Source organism: Typha latifolia, chromosome 1 (genome assembly GCF_019914945.1).
Source record: "Typha latifolia isolate L0001 chromosome 1, TyphaL0001v2, whole genome shotgun sequence".
NCBI lineage: Eukaryota > Viridiplantae > Streptophyta > Magnoliopsida > Poales > Typhaceae > Typha > Typha latifolia.
In genome coordinates this window covers 4,732,478-4,748,885 of record NC_133086.1, presented here as the reverse complement: position 1 = coordinate 4,748,885, position 16,408 = coordinate 4,732,478, and the positions used below count along the sequence as shown (strand labels likewise).

The window sequence follows — 16,408 nt, the reverse complement described above, 5'->3', positions numbered from 1 at the left end:
AATACTTGTTTTTTTTAACAATCACGCGCCAAATTATAATTAGAATAAATTATTTCTTATAATACCCCTGTAAAGATGCGTACGGGTCGCAGGGACGACAAATGGCGACGTGACTCCTAGGATTTAACTCATAAAGAGGCAGAGAATAGAAGGGGCCCACTTCTTTGGTGGAGGAATGGGGACGGCGTGGACCACAGCAAGCCTGTGGTTGTAACGGGAACTGCAAAACTCAACGGCTACGAGTGCCCACAAGTGAAGTTTTTCTTTTTTCTACGGTCACAGTAATTACGGAGAGTAAAGATGGCGAATTTATTATAATTAGGTATACAGTTTCTGTTGCTTTCTTGTAAGTTCTTCTGTTATTTCTCCTCGAATCGAAGGAAACTGTAGCAAAGGAGTCAACTTTTATTTATTTTGTTTCTTGTTTCTTTTTTTCTTTTTTCTTTTTTCCCTTCTTTCTTTTGCAGGGAATTGGAGCTTTTTCAGGAAGTGGGTCAGTTGGTTTTTGCCGGAATTCCTTCTGGTTGACGTGCGACTGGGAGATCCACACACTTGATATCACGGGGTTTTTTGTTGTTCTCAGGCTTGATTCCAAAGGTTTTCATCTTTGTCATTGAGTCCCTTTGTGTTTGTTCATCTTGTTTCACATTTTTTTGCGATGATTTGAAGAGTGGATTTGATAGTTAATAGAATGATTCTTTTTATTTGTGCGTAGTATTTTGGTGGATTGATGCCGTCGTGCTCAAAGAAGTGATGGATTCTTGTTCTGATAACAAAAGGAGAGTAGAATATATCCTGGAAAAGACGGGGGTTGGTTCTCCTTTGCGATATCTATTGCCTGGATGATGCCTCCATGTCGAAATGGTAAATGCCTTGTGCCACGGGCTGTTGATACTATCTCTGCTCTTCTTCTTTTGTGCCGCTGAGATCGAATTCCCGCACTGCAACTGCGACGGAGAAGGCTTCTGGAGCGTCGACAGCATCTTTAGATGGCAGAAAGCCGGCGATTTCTTGATCGCCGCCGCCTATTTCTCGATCCCCCTTGAGCTCTTATACTTTGTGACATGCGCCAATCTCTTCCCCTTCAAATGGGTCCTCTTCCAATTCGGCGCATTCATCGTCCTCTGCGGCCTGACCCACTTGCTCAATGTGTTCACCTACGAGCCCCACTCCTTCCTCTTGATGCTTAGCCTCACCATCTCCAAGTTCCTCACGGCTCTTGTCTCATTCTTGACAGCAATCACACTCTTAACTTTGATCCCTCAGCTCCTCAGGGTGAAGGTGAGGGAGAATTTGTTGCGGTTGAAGGCTCGCGAGCTCGACCGGGAAGTAGGCTTAATGAAGAGGCAGGAGGAAGCGAGATGGCATGTGCGGATGCTGACTCAGGAGATCCGTAGATCGCTAGATAGACATACCATATTGTACACCACTTTGGTTGAGCTCTCGAAGACGCTGGACCTGCAAAATTGCGCCGTGTGGATGCCAAATGAGGAGAGGAGGGAGATGGATCTTACACACGAGTTAGTACCGAGATGCTCTCGGGGTGAATATGAGCTTTCCATTCCGATTGATGACCCCGACGTAAGAGATATCAGGAATACTGAGGGTGTGAGGATACTCCTATCGGAATCGTTGCTTGGCTCTGCAAGCAGAGGGGAAAAGGATCACTCGGGCCCTGTGGCAGCAATTAGGATGCCTATGTTAAGAGTTTCTGATTTCCATGGGGGAACACCTCAAGTAATTCAAACGTGCTACGCCATATTGGTTCTGGTTCTCCCTAGAGATGACTCTAGGACTTGGAGCCCCCATGAGCTAGAGATTGTTGAAGTCGTCGCTGATCAGGTTGCTGTCGCCCTATCTCATGCTGCAGTTTTAGAGGAGTCTCAGTTGATGAGGGACAAACTTGTAGAACAGAACCGGGTGCTGCTGCAGGCAAAGCAAAACATGATGATGGCTAATAATGTGAGAAATGCATTTCAGAGGGTCATGAGCCACGGAATGAGAAGGCCGATTTACTCAATCCAGGGTATACTGTCCATGATGCAAGAGGAATGTTTGACTCCTGAACAAAAGCTTATTGTCAATACGATGGTAAGAACTGGAAATGTGGTTTCAACTCTGATCAATGATGTAATGGAGATATCTACTGTCAAAAGAGAACAATTTGCTGTGGAGATGAGGCCTTTCCGGTTGCAATCGCTGGTCAGGGAAGCTGCTGCTGTTGCAAGGTGCCTCTGTGATTTTAGGGGAGTTGATTTCAGGATCGAAGTCAAGAATAAGATCCCTGATCGAGTTATTGGTGATGAAAGATGGATTTTTCATGTTATATTGCATATGGTTGGTAACCTTTTGCACGGTTGCGATAAAGGATACATCACATTTCAGGTGAGTACTGATATGGAACCAGAAGAATGGCAAGGCCGGAGATGGATTCCGTGGAAGAAGACATTTTCAAGTGGTTTTGCTCATGTGAGGTTCGAGGTCGAGATAAAAAGACCAGAACATTTTGATTCCATTTCATCAGTTCATCTGGCTAGGCGACCAAATAGCGAGGCTTTCAGTATGGGCCTAAGATTCAGCATGTGCAAAAACCTTGTGCAGGTAATTTTTTTAATTTATATCTTACTTATGATTTAGACATCAAAGATGATTATTAAAAGGTTCCGGGCACACTATCAAATTGTTCCGCCTGGATCACGCGAATACTTGTGATCTCAGTTATGAAGCTACCTCCTATTGTATAGGCATAGTATGTTAGAAGTTCTGTATATTTGGAATGAAATCTTAAAGCTTTGATAGGTCTAACTTCTATCCTGGAACCTTCAAGTAATGACGGAAACTCTACTCTTAGTATCTAGAGTGATTACATTCTTTTCTCAAGCGTATTCTAGCATATGTTGTGTAAAGACTTGTAAATTGAAATGTAAGGAGTCTTCCCTGTGGTAGTTCATATAAGTGATGGCTGACTGTTCAAATGCACCTGGTCTTTCATATTAATGTAGGTTCTATACTGTGAAAGTTTGTTTAAAAAGTTGAGGATGATTTACAGCTAAAAAACAACCTTTAATTGGAAATAATGGATTTATGCGTATTCTAGCAAGTACTTCCTGAACTCGACAAAATAAAAGGTGGTATACTTCAAGTTATGCCAACCTAATATTGGTTTCTATGGAAGTCTGACAATTTTTGTTGTCTTGTTTTGTCATTGCCATCTAGTAGTGGCTTCTTCAATACCATCCATAATTTTCTTTTTCTTCACATCAACTAATTGTGCGTGTTTGTGTGTTTTTTTCAGTTCCTATTTCTCTTTGAACACATTCTTTTTAGTATATCACAGTAATGCTGTTCACAATTTTATTTCATTGATTTAACGAAGTCCAGAGTGAAATTGAAGAATCATGTCAAATTAGAAGCTGGGGAAACCTCTTATTTCTCTCACACAATTCTTTGTTGTTATGTGCAGTTGATGCAGGGTAATATTTGGGCAGTTCCGGACTCCCAAGGCCTGCCAGTAAGCATGACATTAGTTCTTCAATTCCAACCGCAACCTCCAACAGCAATCTCCAATCCAGGAGGAAGCTTTGAGCACCAATACGTATCTTCCTCTCTTTTGAAGGGCCTCAAAGTTTTGCTCGCTGATGACGATGAAATTATCAGTTCTGTGACACAAAAACTCCTTGAGAAATTGGGTTGTTGTGTCTCCACTGTTTCGTCTGGATCCCAATGTTTGAGTTCCCTGGATGCCTCTGTTATGCATTTTGAACTTGTTATTCTAGATCTCGACACGGCCAAGACAAATGGCTTTGAGGTGGCCATGAGAATTGGGATGTCAAGAGATGGGCGCTGGCCTTTGGTTATTGCTTTGACTGCTTGTGCTAAGGAAGATATGTGGGAGAAATGTATCCAGTGTGGCATTAATGGCCTGATCCGTAAACCAGTTATGCTGCAGGCAATGAAAGACGAACTCATTAGACTCCTGCATTAAATAAACGGCTTCCTTGCTGAGTCACTCAGATAAAATGCAGCAGTTTTGCTTGGTCAAATTCCTTCAGTTCTGGTCGCCAAATTTTGTGGCATATGAGAGACTGACCTTTTTCATTCGACCGATAAGAGAATAGCCCATATGAAGTATGATTTTATAAGTGGTCTGACTATGTTCAAGATATTTGTTGTGGCCTGAGCTTTTGATATGATAAAAGCCCTATTTACTAGATAACATTATCAACCACCACCATTGAAGAATCAGAAAATGGTGATCTCCATATTAGTTCATTTTGCGAGCAGTGCACTGAGAAATAACATTGAAAGGTAGGTTGTGTTTCTGAAATCTGGAAATTGGTTGATGAAATAGAGGGCTCTATACCTTGAGGCCAGACCAACTTCTTTTTGAGTATACCAACTAAATCTAGAGTTCCTTTACGGCAGGTAAATTTCTACGGCCTTCCTGACTTCCTTACCATATTTGTTGACAGAAAAGAAGGCCATACCTGAGAACTAGATCACATAAAACGGCATTTGGTGTTGGAGGAAAGTTTAATCGCGAAATGTAATTCCAGAAAAGTTAACATCGACTAATTTACTTTCATTTGCAGCAAGGAACATAATTCTTGTTCTATATATTTCCAATGTCTTATGATTGATCTTTATCTATTAAAACAGAGAACTCTGTAACTGATATCTGAAGGTATTATGCAGTGTTTGTTCTTTTCAGTGTCAAACAACCAACAGCAGTGGTAGTTTAGTAGGAGTTTGAGTGAGATTACAGAACATGGGGTATCCTACAGTAAATAAAAAATTTGTAAGTGCTCTGCCAAAGACTCATATTTATGATGCCAAGATAGAGTTTGATTCTCTAGACTTTTGTGCAGTTTATCTGAAGAAAGAAAGGTATCATCCAATGCAAGTTAGTTCACGAGGTGCAGGCGTCTTCTCCGGACCCACTTGGATGTAAAAAGATATAATTGTTCCACATGAAGTGATGCTCAGCTCTCCAATCACTGGAGGCTGCTCCCAGACCATTCAATTGGTTGGAGTGGAGAGAGTTGAGTGGGATTGTGGTGGTCAATTGGTGGATCTGGTTGACTCTTTTAGGTTCAAATAAGGATGGTGATACTATATAAGAGCAACTATAATATCATAATTCTGTATAAAATTGATCTTTGTGTACTGGAAAAATGCTTCCTCTTTTTAATATCACAACCATGAACCATCTAAACTTTTGGCCTTGGGTGTTTAGTCTGCAGATTAGTCTAATATCATGAAGTCCACAAGCAATGCTGACATTATAATGCTGAACCAGAACCTTTGTTTACACATCTCTAGCCTATTTGATATGAAACTATCATAAAGTTTGACAATGTGAGGCATAATATCAGAAAAAAAAAATTTGTGAAAAATAATGTACATTTCACTTTTTAATGTCTCAAAAGCATCTTGGGTTAACTTTAGCCTAAAATATTCCTCAGTCGATTTTAAAATCTGGTTTCTTTCTCTTTTACGTTTCTAATAAAAAAAACTTACTATAAAAGCATTAAGATTATTTTCTAGTTTACAGTTAATTTAACCGATCTATATAGGAATTATCTGTAACGTATTAAATATGTATTTAGTACGGTGTGAATAATAATAAAGACAAAATATAGTGCCTTTTATAATATTATTGTTGAATAGGATTATCCGCACGTAGAGATAAAAAATATAATATATAATATATTAGTAATAGGGTTTTTTGATATAGAAGAAAAATGGCATTGGGTCTCTCGTTGAAAAACTTAAATATCCACATAAAACTTATGACTTCTGTGATTAACCACAAAGCATGATCTTAAATGGCTTAATATATGTATTAGTTAATACTCAACGAGAGTGTAATGCATGAGAAAATATTATGTGGTATTTAGATTATATTTTAGTAGGGGAATCTTGCACGTGCATACTCATCCCACTTTAGGAGTGTAAATGACCTTTTAAGTCAGGCTCAGCTCAAAATTAATTTCAAGTTCTACTTTGATGTTTAAGCTCAGCTCAGTTCAACTCGAACTAAATTAGACCGAACCCGAGCTTTATTAGAGTAGGAGGCAAGTATGGCGGTGAAGTGAACTATGGTGAAGAAGTCTGATGCTAAAATCATTTTTAGCTTCTCCCTCGAAACATCATCTACAAAGCCAATTAATCAAACTAAAATACCAAATACTCTAAACTCACCATCACATAAATCACCAACTAAGACCAAAGAGATCAACAAGTCACAAGTCCAAATAGCAGATCCTCCATGGAACCCTCGACTCTCTTCTCCTCGTGTTTCGGTGGTGGTAGCAGCGGCGGCGATGGTGGATGAGGGCAGTGATGAAGAGCTTGGAGCATACTACTTCTGCTTGCTCCTTGCTTAGAGGGTTTTCGTTGGCGAGTTTCTCCTCCATCGGGATGATACGCGGCTTGCTAATGGAGGACAATCGTCGCCTGGATGAGGAGGCGACGACGATTTGTTGAAGGAGGAGGAGGATGAGGTTTGCCGACGGCGAAGGAGGAGGCAACGAGGATGAGATGACGGCTTGAGGAGGACACGGCGGCACGACTGAGCGAGTATAAGGAATTGAGAAATTTAGAAATAGAGATTTAGATTGTGTGAATACTAAATAGTGCTCGGTTATATATACTTAGCCTATCGAGCCGAGCATGAGCGAGCTGGCTCAAGCTTGACTGAGCACACGGTCGAGCCGAGCCCGCGCGTTAATTTATTTTGACACCCCTATCCCACTCTTTGTACGTGATACAAATTGATCTCCACGTGTCCAATCGTCGTGGAGTACGAAATAATTTGAAGAGCGTCGTATGCAAAAGATCTCTCACCGGATCAGGACCCAAAAGAAAAGTTATTTCAGAAGCCGATGGAAGCCGAAGGTGACGCGGGGAAGGCGTTGGGAAGCGATGGCGCGCTCGTTTTCGAAGCTTCCGCCATGGTGTATCGAGTTCCATCTCCTCCATTGCAAACTCTAGCCCTAGATCCACCTTCCTCTGATCGCTACGATCGCCTTTCCAGGTTCGTCTGCTCTCTTCTGAGAGTCCGATCTATTCCGATCTCGATCGAGATTCTTTGTCCCCTTCTTTGATAATTCTTGGATGTTTAATCGCGATCTGCTGGTATTTAGAGAGGGATTTAGAGATGGCGGAGGTGGCGAAGCTACTCTACATTGTGGTGGTGGATGATGGAGAGGAAGGAGGAAGGAATGGGGAAGAGAGCGTCTCTTTCCGGTACACGCGGCCAGTGCTGCAGTGTACGCTGCAGCTAATGGGATGCAAGGCTCGTCATGCCTTCAAGGTTCGATCCTCCGATCTCTGGATTGAGTTCGACTACTTGGTTTTGGTCGATTTATGCACTAATTTAGCATGTTTTTACTTCGTAATTGTTGGTCTCAATGTGTCGAGATTGATGGATGGATCTACCTGCGCGATTGTTCTGCTTGTTCTATTCTCTTTCTTTCACCATGGCAATCTTCTTCTGGTGTTGGATGTTAGAAGATCTCAATCGATTATGAAGCTACTAATAAACATCCATCGCAATATACTTAGATACAACATATTCGGGGTCTTGACTTGCAAAGGCTTTGCTTCATTCATTTTTTGTTCATCTATGCAAATTCACTTGCTATTATTATTTTGCTTACTCTTACAGTCTCACGTTATGTTTCGTTCTTCCACTCATAGGTCATCTTGCATCTTAATCGAGTCCTCATTGATTAACCTCATAATCCTTCCATTCTCATGTCATGCTTGTTACTCAGCTTTTGCATAATTTGTTTTCTAATTGCCTAGTATTTTGATCCATAAACCATGTCTGATCTTAATGGGTATATGATGATTCACCAAACACATGAAAAATACTTGCCCCATTTAAGCAATCCGGATCTAACTCTATGCGTAATTTCCTGATGGATCTCACCTTCGCTGAATTGGCAACATACTTTGCTATTTTCAGTGAACTAGATCTCTTCAGAGATTATTGTTCTATTGTTGTGTTATATGTTCAGCTTTTTGAAGGGTGAAGATGTAATTGAGTTGTCATTGTGGTCTTTAAAATATTATGTACACATATTTTCTGTCTTGCTGATTACAGAAAGTACTATCCTTTTCTATAGTTCATTTCTATTTTCTCTACTTTTTAATCTAGGAGCTACTGCCGATTTAATTTTTCTCAGATTAGCCGAAGGGTTTTTGAAGTAATGAGGAATGAACACTCAGCTAATGAAATGGCCCCTTGTAAATCAAGAATAATGGCCAGTCCTTCTGGTAAAGAAAATGCTTCTGATCAGACTGGTAGCTTGGATGGTGGAGAGGCCAAAAATGATCTTGATCAGACTGGTAACTTAGATCATGACGAAGTCGCTGAGTACTTACCTCGAGAGAATGTAGAAACTAGTGTGATACTATTCGAGCTGTACAAAAGACTAACCACTATTGTTGTTACAAGGGAGAAGTTCCTCAATGTTGTTTGTGATGCCCTGTCTGTATATAAGTATGTGGGTCCAAATCAGAGGGCTGACTTGCTTTTGGCATGCAGGTAAGAATGTTTTCTGTTTCTTCCAACATCATCTCTACTTGATATCTATCATCTTAGAATAGTAAGTCTATAACCTTGATTTTTGGAGTATCAAATTGACCTGTTTCTCTGTCCCTCTAGAATTCGAGAAAGAAAGGAGTCTGTAACTATTCTTTTGTGTGGCACAAGTGGGTGTGGCAAGTCTACACTATCTGCCTTACTGGTACTTAACCCCCATCACTTTCTTTTTAATGAATATAGGGTTCTATGATTTTACTCATGAATATATCATTTATCTTTTATGTAAATATCTGTGGAAGTGTAAAGGTTTCATACTTCTATGCCACCATATTTTAGTTTGAACAGTTTACCTGGCAATGGGTGTAAAGCTGAATTATTTTACCTAGTACCTATCTAGACCCCGTTTTGGTGGGAGCCATGGGGCTTCTAACACTAGGAACCCATTGGTTGCAGGACATGCTTATTTTTACAGTGGTTGGACCTTTTGTAAAAAGAAAAGGATTCCTATAACTTGCCCATTTTGAGATATAAATCTTTCGTATTATCATTGTAGTGATAAAATGGTATTTTCTTATTGGAGTAGCTTGTTGAGGCCTTTAATTATAAATTGCAGTCTTATAATGTACTTTGAGTTATTTGCCTTTTGAAATGGTATTATTTCTTTTTGAGAACTGCATTGCTTTTATTTTATGAAATTTTCTATCACATGGAAAGACACATAGTTGTAAGGTGGTCTGTGATCTATCATCATCTTTATGCATTGTGTTACTTCTCCTATTTACAAATCCTTGACATAAGAAGTCAGTCAACTTCATGTAGGTCTTGTGATCAATTAAATATTTTTAGTTGTTTATTTTCATTAGCTGTTAACTGACATGATAAGTAGAGAAAAGAAAAGGTATATGGACTTTGTGTATGCCACATATTTTCCAAATACATATTGCAGTTTCACTGCAGATGTCCTTATATTTCCGTGGGTTTGACTGTTAATTATTTTCCAAGCAATTCCACTAGTCCATTTTGCATCACATGCAGCATGATATAAAGCAAGACTTTTGGCATGTCAATCTCTTTATCTAAAATATCTTTCTGGTTTATAGCTTTACTAGCTTTGTAATAACATTATTTTTAACAGGGAAGCAGATTAGGCATCACAACTGTAATTTCTACCGATTCAATACGCCATATGATGAGGAGCTTTGTGGATGAAAAGCAAAATCCCCTCCTTTGGGCTTCAACGTATCATGCAGGAGAATGCCTTGACCCAGTGGCAGTTGCCAACGCAAAGACTAAGCGAAGAGCAAAGAAGCTTGCTGTTGTTTCAAGCTCCACTATCAAGCAAGAGATAGAAACAGATGTAAACGAGAAATCTAATGACAGATCTTCAGATCTAATTCCTGAAATTGAGTTGATCAGCAAAAAGCAAATGGCTATAGAGGGGTTTAAAGCACAAAGTGAAATGGTCATTGACAGCCTTGATCGATTGATTACTGCATGGGAAGATCGAAAAGAATCTGTGGTTGTTGAAGGTGTTCACCTAAGCCTCAATTTTGTGGTGAGTACTTTCTCATTTTCTTTAATATGTACTTTTGTTGTTAGAATGGCAATGGGATTTCGTGGAGAATTACTTGTACTTCCCTATTTTGTTTTAATGTTAAAGCAGTTTGATAATTCTTTTTCTTTTTTTGATATGTTGCATTTGTTAGATGGGGCTAATGAGAAAGCATCCTTCAATAATACCTTTTATGATATACATAACAAACGAGGATAAACACATGGAACGATTTGCAGTGCGAGCAAAATACATGACACTAGATGCTGCAAAAAATAAGTATGTCAAATACATCCGCAACATCAGAAGTATCCAAGATTATCTCTGCGACCGAGCTGATAAGCATCTCGTGCCTAAAATAAATAACACAAATGTTGACCGGAGTGTGGCAGCTATACATGCCACAGTTTTTAGCTGCCTGCGTAGGCGGGAGGATGGAGAGCAGCTGTATGACCCAACTACAAATACCGTTTCTGTAATATATGAAGAGTACCGAAACCAGTGTGCCGCAAACTCCCTGAGCTCCAAGGGTATGTTCCAATTAATTCAGAGACAGGGGTCCTCAAGGCATCTTATGGCTCTCTTCAATAAAGATGGATCTGTTGCCAAGGCTTGGCCCATTGAGTCTGTTGATGGAAATGGGAGCAATCCTATGTATGGTCCCTTACAGATCGGAAAGGCTGAGCCAGTAAATCTTCAGTTTGGTAATTTTGGGATTAGTGCTTGGCCTAGTGATACATGTAGTACCAGTCATACTGGGAGCATTGATGATTCAAAAGCTGATGGTACAGACACAGATAGTAGATGCTTTTCGTCTTGTTGCAGCTCTCCGAAAATGTCAGATGCACCTGCTAAAGAGGTACGTCTTTTCTTCTTTATGTAAAATTTTCAAGTATTATGTTTTATTGGGGAAGAACCCTGCATCTTGCCACAAGCGATCTGCATGTGCTTGGACTTTGCTGAACTTCCAAATTTCTTTCTTCATTCCAATCATAATAAGTTGATCTCATATGTTTTTTACCATCCTACAGTGACCCACTATTGACTTGTCTCAAGGTACGGTAATATCTGATGGTTTTGTATTTTAATGTTGGCTATTTGACCTGAAAGATAAGGTCGCTAAGACAGTTGACCTAGGGAGGATGTAAAGGCTTCTGATACTGTTAGTATGACTTGTTTTTTGGACCATTAACCATGTTCTAAAAATCTATGATTACTTTTCATAAGTTTGCACACTGCTAACAGACTAAACTGCTGCAATGCTGGAACTTAATGTCAATATTCTGTTCGACATTATCTACCCTTGTTTGCCAAATGTTGTAAATCTACATCATACTGTGGTGAATTGCATTGAAATTATACTTCTCTTTCTAAGTTCTCAAGAGCCTCACTGAAATCTTAACGAATGACCTCCATGTCTATCTCATTTATACCTTGCCATTTCCAGCTAAAGGAGGAGGTATCAGTATCTGGAAGTGAAGAAGAAGCTGATCTTCCACCTGATGCAGATAGCGAAGAGGATCTAAGTGATACAGGGAACAAGGAAATCCATGAGGAGGTAAGAAAGTGGACGGATTGTCAGATCCTTCGTCGCATAAATCTTTATCCCTATCTGCTTCTATATTAGCCTTTGATGTTCATCTGAAGTTAAATGCAAGTGCTGATATGGACATGCCACATCAGTTCGACATATATCATTGGAGATTTCCAGGTTTTATATTGGCCAATTGCAAGTTAAGACCTTAGATTGTATTTCCTGGCAGTTCACTGATGATGCTCTTTTCTCCTTTCCTTTCCGTTTTAAAGAAGTTATTAATCTTAACCTGATTTTGGCTGATGTTTGCTTTTGCAGTTGGAAGGATCTGTTGATGAGAACTCAACCAAATCTGATGAGGAATATGAAGACTTGGCCATGCGAGATTCCACAAAGGATGGTTATCAGACAGATGATGAAGAGTCGACAGAAAGAAGAGCTTTCAACTTAAAGAGTAAGGGATGATATCATGGCAGAGAAGTCATAAGGATAAGCAAAAGTGATATCAAGACTACGCTATGTTCTCTCTTATTCCCAATCGATTCCTAGCTCTAGTGGAGTGTCTTTAGAACTCAGGGAGGCAAGTTACCAGTAAGAGCTGCAGTGTCAAACGGCCGAGATCTCTCTCTCTCTCTCTCTCTCTCTCTCTCTCTCTCTCTGCTGGTTGATTAGGAATATAAATAGCAGGGGAAACAGCATGCATCTACGTCTTTAATATTGGAGAGTTTTTTTTTTTTTTTGGTTGAATTTTGAGACGGAAGAATTCATTTGTTGACGTTTTCGAAATAAGATCGTGTGTAATGCCCCATATTCCTTCGTTGGCTAGATTTCAACTGTAAATATCTTTAATTCATACAAGCTATTTTACTATTTATTATACCTGAGTGACGTCTGTAACACAATAGAAGTCAAGGCTTCCTATTGGCTATTGCTTATTCTAAATAGTGGTCATAGTATGCGCCGACAGGCGAAGGGCCAGCTAGTTTGAATTTGACTTTGTCCTGTTCTCATTCCCGGTACTCGAAATTTTCCTACTTATTACGTGTGGAAAGTCAAAAAGTCTTCGGTCGGCCAGTTACATACATAGATCCAGATGAATTGAATACATTTTATGTTTACCTTCTTCAAAGCGATAAAACTGATTCAATCGTCATTCTCAATCATCTTCCGAACATCATCAACGATCAGCCATGCTTTATGTCCACCGATAACTTCAGCTTGCCTTTTAGAGTCATACCATAACTGTCACAAGCATCCTGTTTGTCAGTGAAGATGCATGTAGGTATACAATTTACAAAATTCTACATTACCTGAACTGTCGGCATCCTCTGCTCAAATTCCATGTTACATGCACATAGAAAATACAAAAGTAAGCCTCAGGACTTTCGCAATAGTACGCATGCTTGTTTTAACACTCCACAAATGGAAAGCAAGTGACAATAATGAAATAGCCCATATCAGGACATCAAGTTCCAGAAGAGCCGACATAACAGGCATGCTATTGGTTAATGGCATAGTGATCAGATGGTTTAAGGGATTCATATTGTATGAGTGTTCCCGAATTTAAATCCCAACATGATCGGTTTAACTAAAATACCATTAAATTCTCTTCTTTTTTTTATTTATTAAAAAAAAAGGCATCCTATTGAATTTAACTGGACAATAGTAAGTACTAATAAGGTTGGGGATATTAATCCCAACCTGAGAAGGCAAATAAAATAGAAAATTGAGTATATATATTGCCCTTTGGATCCAAAAGGGCAAAATTAATAAAGGAGAGTAACTCAGTATATAGTACAGTTGTGGAAACATGGATACTAAATAGCATATAGACCCATTTTCATCCTGTTCTGCTTCAAAATATTACTGAGAATTACTCTACCACCACTCCTCTACATGTTAGTGTGAAATCTCTTCGAAGTGTAAGCTGCAGGGTGACCAATTATAACCAGAAGAGCTGTCACAGACTAGAGGAACGAGTTACAATCTTGGAAGAGAACATGAAAACTAGCTGTCTTCAGATTTAATTGTCGATAGCACACTCCATGTCGCAAGCAGCAGAGGGAGAGGTTGTGAATACTGTGGAGGTAGAGATGAGAAAGAGGAGGAAGTCCTCCACGGCAGCAGGAAGGGGCCAGGTCAAAAAGAAGAAATAAACATAAAATAAGTACTGCACTATGAATTCTAGTTAAAAATGCCTACATAGAAAACAGACTTCTGCGTCTACATTTGATGGCTCAATATAGATGATCAGAATCATCTAGATTAGGATGTCTAAACAGTCAGAATCTCACTAAAACTTCCACAATAAATGCACTTAAAAGAATCAGCATTAATGTCTCTTTACTTTCAAAGATAGAAATGGGCAAGAGGGTGTGTTTAAGATTGGACTTACAGTGATTCCAGCACGACTTACAAGCCGTTGGGAAACTGTGTTCACATCAACACAGTAGAATCTTAATCTGCAACACATTATAGCATTTAGAACATTAGAACTATCTAATGAAGCACTATTCAAGAAAAAACATCAACAACGAAAATAACTATAATCATAGGTGCCATAAAGTTTATAGCAATGATATGACAAGGTCAATCTGGAAGGAAACCATTTCCCTACCTTGGATAATAATCTGCTGCCAACTTTTTCAATTTGGGTTTCAAATATATGCATTTTCTGCACCAGTGTGCCATCCTATATTCCAAGAAAAAAAAATAGATATATCATTTGCTGAATTAAATAACATCCTTATGAACACTCTTCTATAGGCTATCTCAAGGTAGGTCCAAACAAGGTATAATTTGCTGGAAATACAAGGTATTGAGAGATAAAACACATGCGAGAATATAGTACTACATCAGTAGATAGAAGGCAAAAATGAGTAATTAGCTTTCCTACTGATAGGTTCTAGAAGCATCTAGCTTTCATGATTTTAAGTCTTTGACATATTAGCCAACCTTCTATAAAAAGAAAATGAGAGAAGATCACCAAACACAAAATATTGAAGGTGAAGTGTCATCACCATACATCATGCAGGCCTCGTAGGAGAGGTTGTGAAGCCAATTTACAATTCAATCATGTGCAGGTCATAGATGTCGTGAAAAATACAAGCAGTTCTTGAAAGTGAGCAAACACAATTCTGCGTTTAATTAGATCCATTAATCAAACCCCTCTAAAATTATCTAGAATATAGAGCTCTGAGGTTGTATATTTAGGCTTTAGGTTACTATACATGCACATATGAAGCCAGCCTAGTGTCTATTCTACATTCTACCACCGTAGTAATGTCTTTTTTGCAAATAACTAGACAAGCAGAAAAGGGGGTCAAAGCAACATTGATGCATGCCAAATAGGTAATACGTCGTAGGAACATGTATATCCCAGCTCATAACCATATATCTGGTGATGCCAACCTTCAAAAGCTCTTTCTTTTGCTGCTGCATGATATTCACATAATGTCCCCATTTGGGGCATATCGCTAATGAGGTGTTACAAATCCTTAGTGTTATAGGAGATTTGTTGAGCTTTCCAGCCTGAAACACAATGTCCTCTTACCACTTAATCTCTCAATGCGTACTGCTGACTGACGCAGAGACTTGATATCTAGGTTGACCAACATACCTCTAATGCTTAATCTCAATTCCTCAATTTCATTTGATTCAAATATCTTATTAGTTATTTATTCCATTTTTTGAGTGATTCTATTCATGCCGATCAGGCTTAAAAATTAGGTCTGAAACAACTAAAACTACTCCTAGAGAGGGATCTAATTTTTGGTCGGCAAAGTTAAACTACTCAATTAAAATGGCAATACTAGAAAAGTTGAGCAAGTGCATATCATATCAGGAGTAAACAAGAGTAACATCAAATGAAGCATAAACACAGAAGGAGTTGCCCTAAATCGAACCAGAGCACGATGACGGATTCCTCGAGCTGCTGTGCCTCGGCAACGATCCGATCAAACTGCTCCTCGCTTGCGATCGGAATGAGCTCGATCGAAGTCGGCGCATCGTCATCGAACTCGGCACGATTCTCCGGCCGCGGCGCCTCCTCCACGCCGCTGCATGCCGCCGTCGCCGCGACAATCGCCTTCGAGAGCCTTCCAGAAGTAGAGACGGAAGCCAAGCAAGAGGAGGAGGGATTCTTGGAATCGAAGCGGACATAGGGAGAAGAAAGGCGAAGAGATCTCGAGGAGAGTGGTGGGAGACGAAAGCGACAAGGGGAGGTGAGAACAGCGTCGTACATCGCGAAGAGCTTACTTCCTTCCGTCTATCCCTACCACCCACCGTTACTAATCGTACCGAGGGAGGAAGTAGGTGAATACGTGGCACCGGCACTTTTGCGTTTGGGTATGCTTTCTTTACAATGTCGCCCCTGACTATAACAAATTTATATCAGCCTATATAAACAATATATATTAACCGAAATGCCCTCCTTTTACAAGAGAAACATCGATCTATTTAATTTCAAAACAATAATAATGGATCGAAATACCCTTCTATCACCGTTCTTTCCCTTCGTTTTCCTTCTCTCCCTCCATTCTGTCTTATTTTCCCGTCCTTCTCTTCTCTCCTTTCACACCCCTCCTGATGTTTACCTTTCCTTTTTGTTGAACTGCTATCTTTGAGTTGTATATGGCCCTCCACCTTTGTCATCCAGTTTCGTAAAGACGAAGCTCAGATCTTTGCATTCTTCCTCTACACCTTTTTGTTGATTTGGATTCTTATCAAATCTGAACTCAAAAGGAGGATACATGTATTTCAAACT

At 39.6% G+C, this 16,408-nt stretch overlaps 3 protein-coding genes across 13 annotated transcripts; 2 read left to right on the top strand and 1 right to left on the bottom strand.

Moving 5' to 3' along the window:
• The first annotated feature begins 279 nt into the window (after positions 1 to 279).
• Positions 280 to 5,215, top strand: LOC140780416 (ethylene receptor 3-like). Of its 9 annotated transcripts, none has more exons than XM_073125969.1 (6): positions 363 to 597; positions 716 to 2,601; positions 3,464 to 4,308; positions 4,473 to 4,546; positions 4,712 to 4,798; positions 4,869 to 5,215. In XM_073125969.1, the coding sequence occupies exons 2-3, from the start codon at positions 862 to 864 to the stop codon at positions 3,983 to 3,985; spliced, it is 2,262 nt and encodes a 753-aa protein (XP_072982070.1). In that variant the 5' UTR covers positions 363 to 597; positions 716 to 861; the 3' UTR covers positions 3,986 to 4,308; positions 4,473 to 4,546; positions 4,712 to 4,798; positions 4,869 to 5,215. The 9 variants fall into 9 exon arrangements, with proteins under 9 accessions (XP_072982062.1, XP_072982070.1, XP_072982068.1 ...); XM_073125967.1 differs by having other exon boundaries at positions 4,696 to 4,798; XM_073125961.1 differs by adding an exon at positions 280 to 322 and having other exon boundaries at positions 468 to 597; positions 3,464 to 4,798.
• Positions 5,216 to 6,860: 1,645 nt separating this feature from the next.
• On the top strand, positions 6,861 to 12,451 carry LOC140780425 (P-loop NTPase domain-containing protein LPA1-like). Its single transcript, XM_073125978.1, has 8 exons — positions 6,861 to 7,039; positions 7,149 to 7,318; positions 8,196 to 8,557; positions 8,678 to 8,759; positions 9,693 to 10,112; positions 10,264 to 10,968; positions 11,557 to 11,667; positions 11,962 to 12,451. The coding sequence occupies exons 2-8, from the start codon at positions 7,163 to 7,165 to the stop codon at positions 12,106 to 12,108; spliced, it is 1,983 nt and encodes a 660-aa protein (XP_072982079.1). The 5' UTR covers positions 6,861 to 7,039; positions 7,149 to 7,162; the 3' UTR covers positions 12,109 to 12,451.
• Positions 12,452 to 12,660: 209 nt separating this feature from the next.
• On the bottom strand, positions 12,661 to 16,238 carry LOC140780427 (thioredoxin-like 3-2, chloroplastic). Of its 3 annotated transcripts, none has more exons than XM_073125980.1 (6): positions 16,136 to 16,238; positions 15,549 to 16,019; positions 14,261 to 14,335; positions 14,039 to 14,105; positions 12,954 to 12,971; positions 12,661 to 12,899 (listed from the first exon to the last, which is right to left on the bottom strand). In XM_073125980.1, exons 2-6 carry the CDS (start codon positions 15,884 to 15,886, stop codon positions 12,828 to 12,830), a joined length of 570 nt encoding a protein of 189 aa, XP_072982081.1. In that variant the 5' UTR covers positions 15,887 to 16,019; positions 16,136 to 16,238; the 3' UTR covers positions 12,661 to 12,827. The 3 variants fall into 3 exon arrangements, with proteins under 3 accessions (XP_072982081.1, XP_072982080.1, XP_072982082.1); XM_073125979.1 differs by having other exon boundaries at positions 12,661 to 12,885; positions 16,136 to 16,228; XM_073125981.1 differs by lacking the exons at positions 12,661 to 12,899; positions 12,954 to 12,971 and adding an exon at positions 13,358 to 13,722.
• Positions 16,239 to 16,408: the final 170 nt, after the last annotated feature.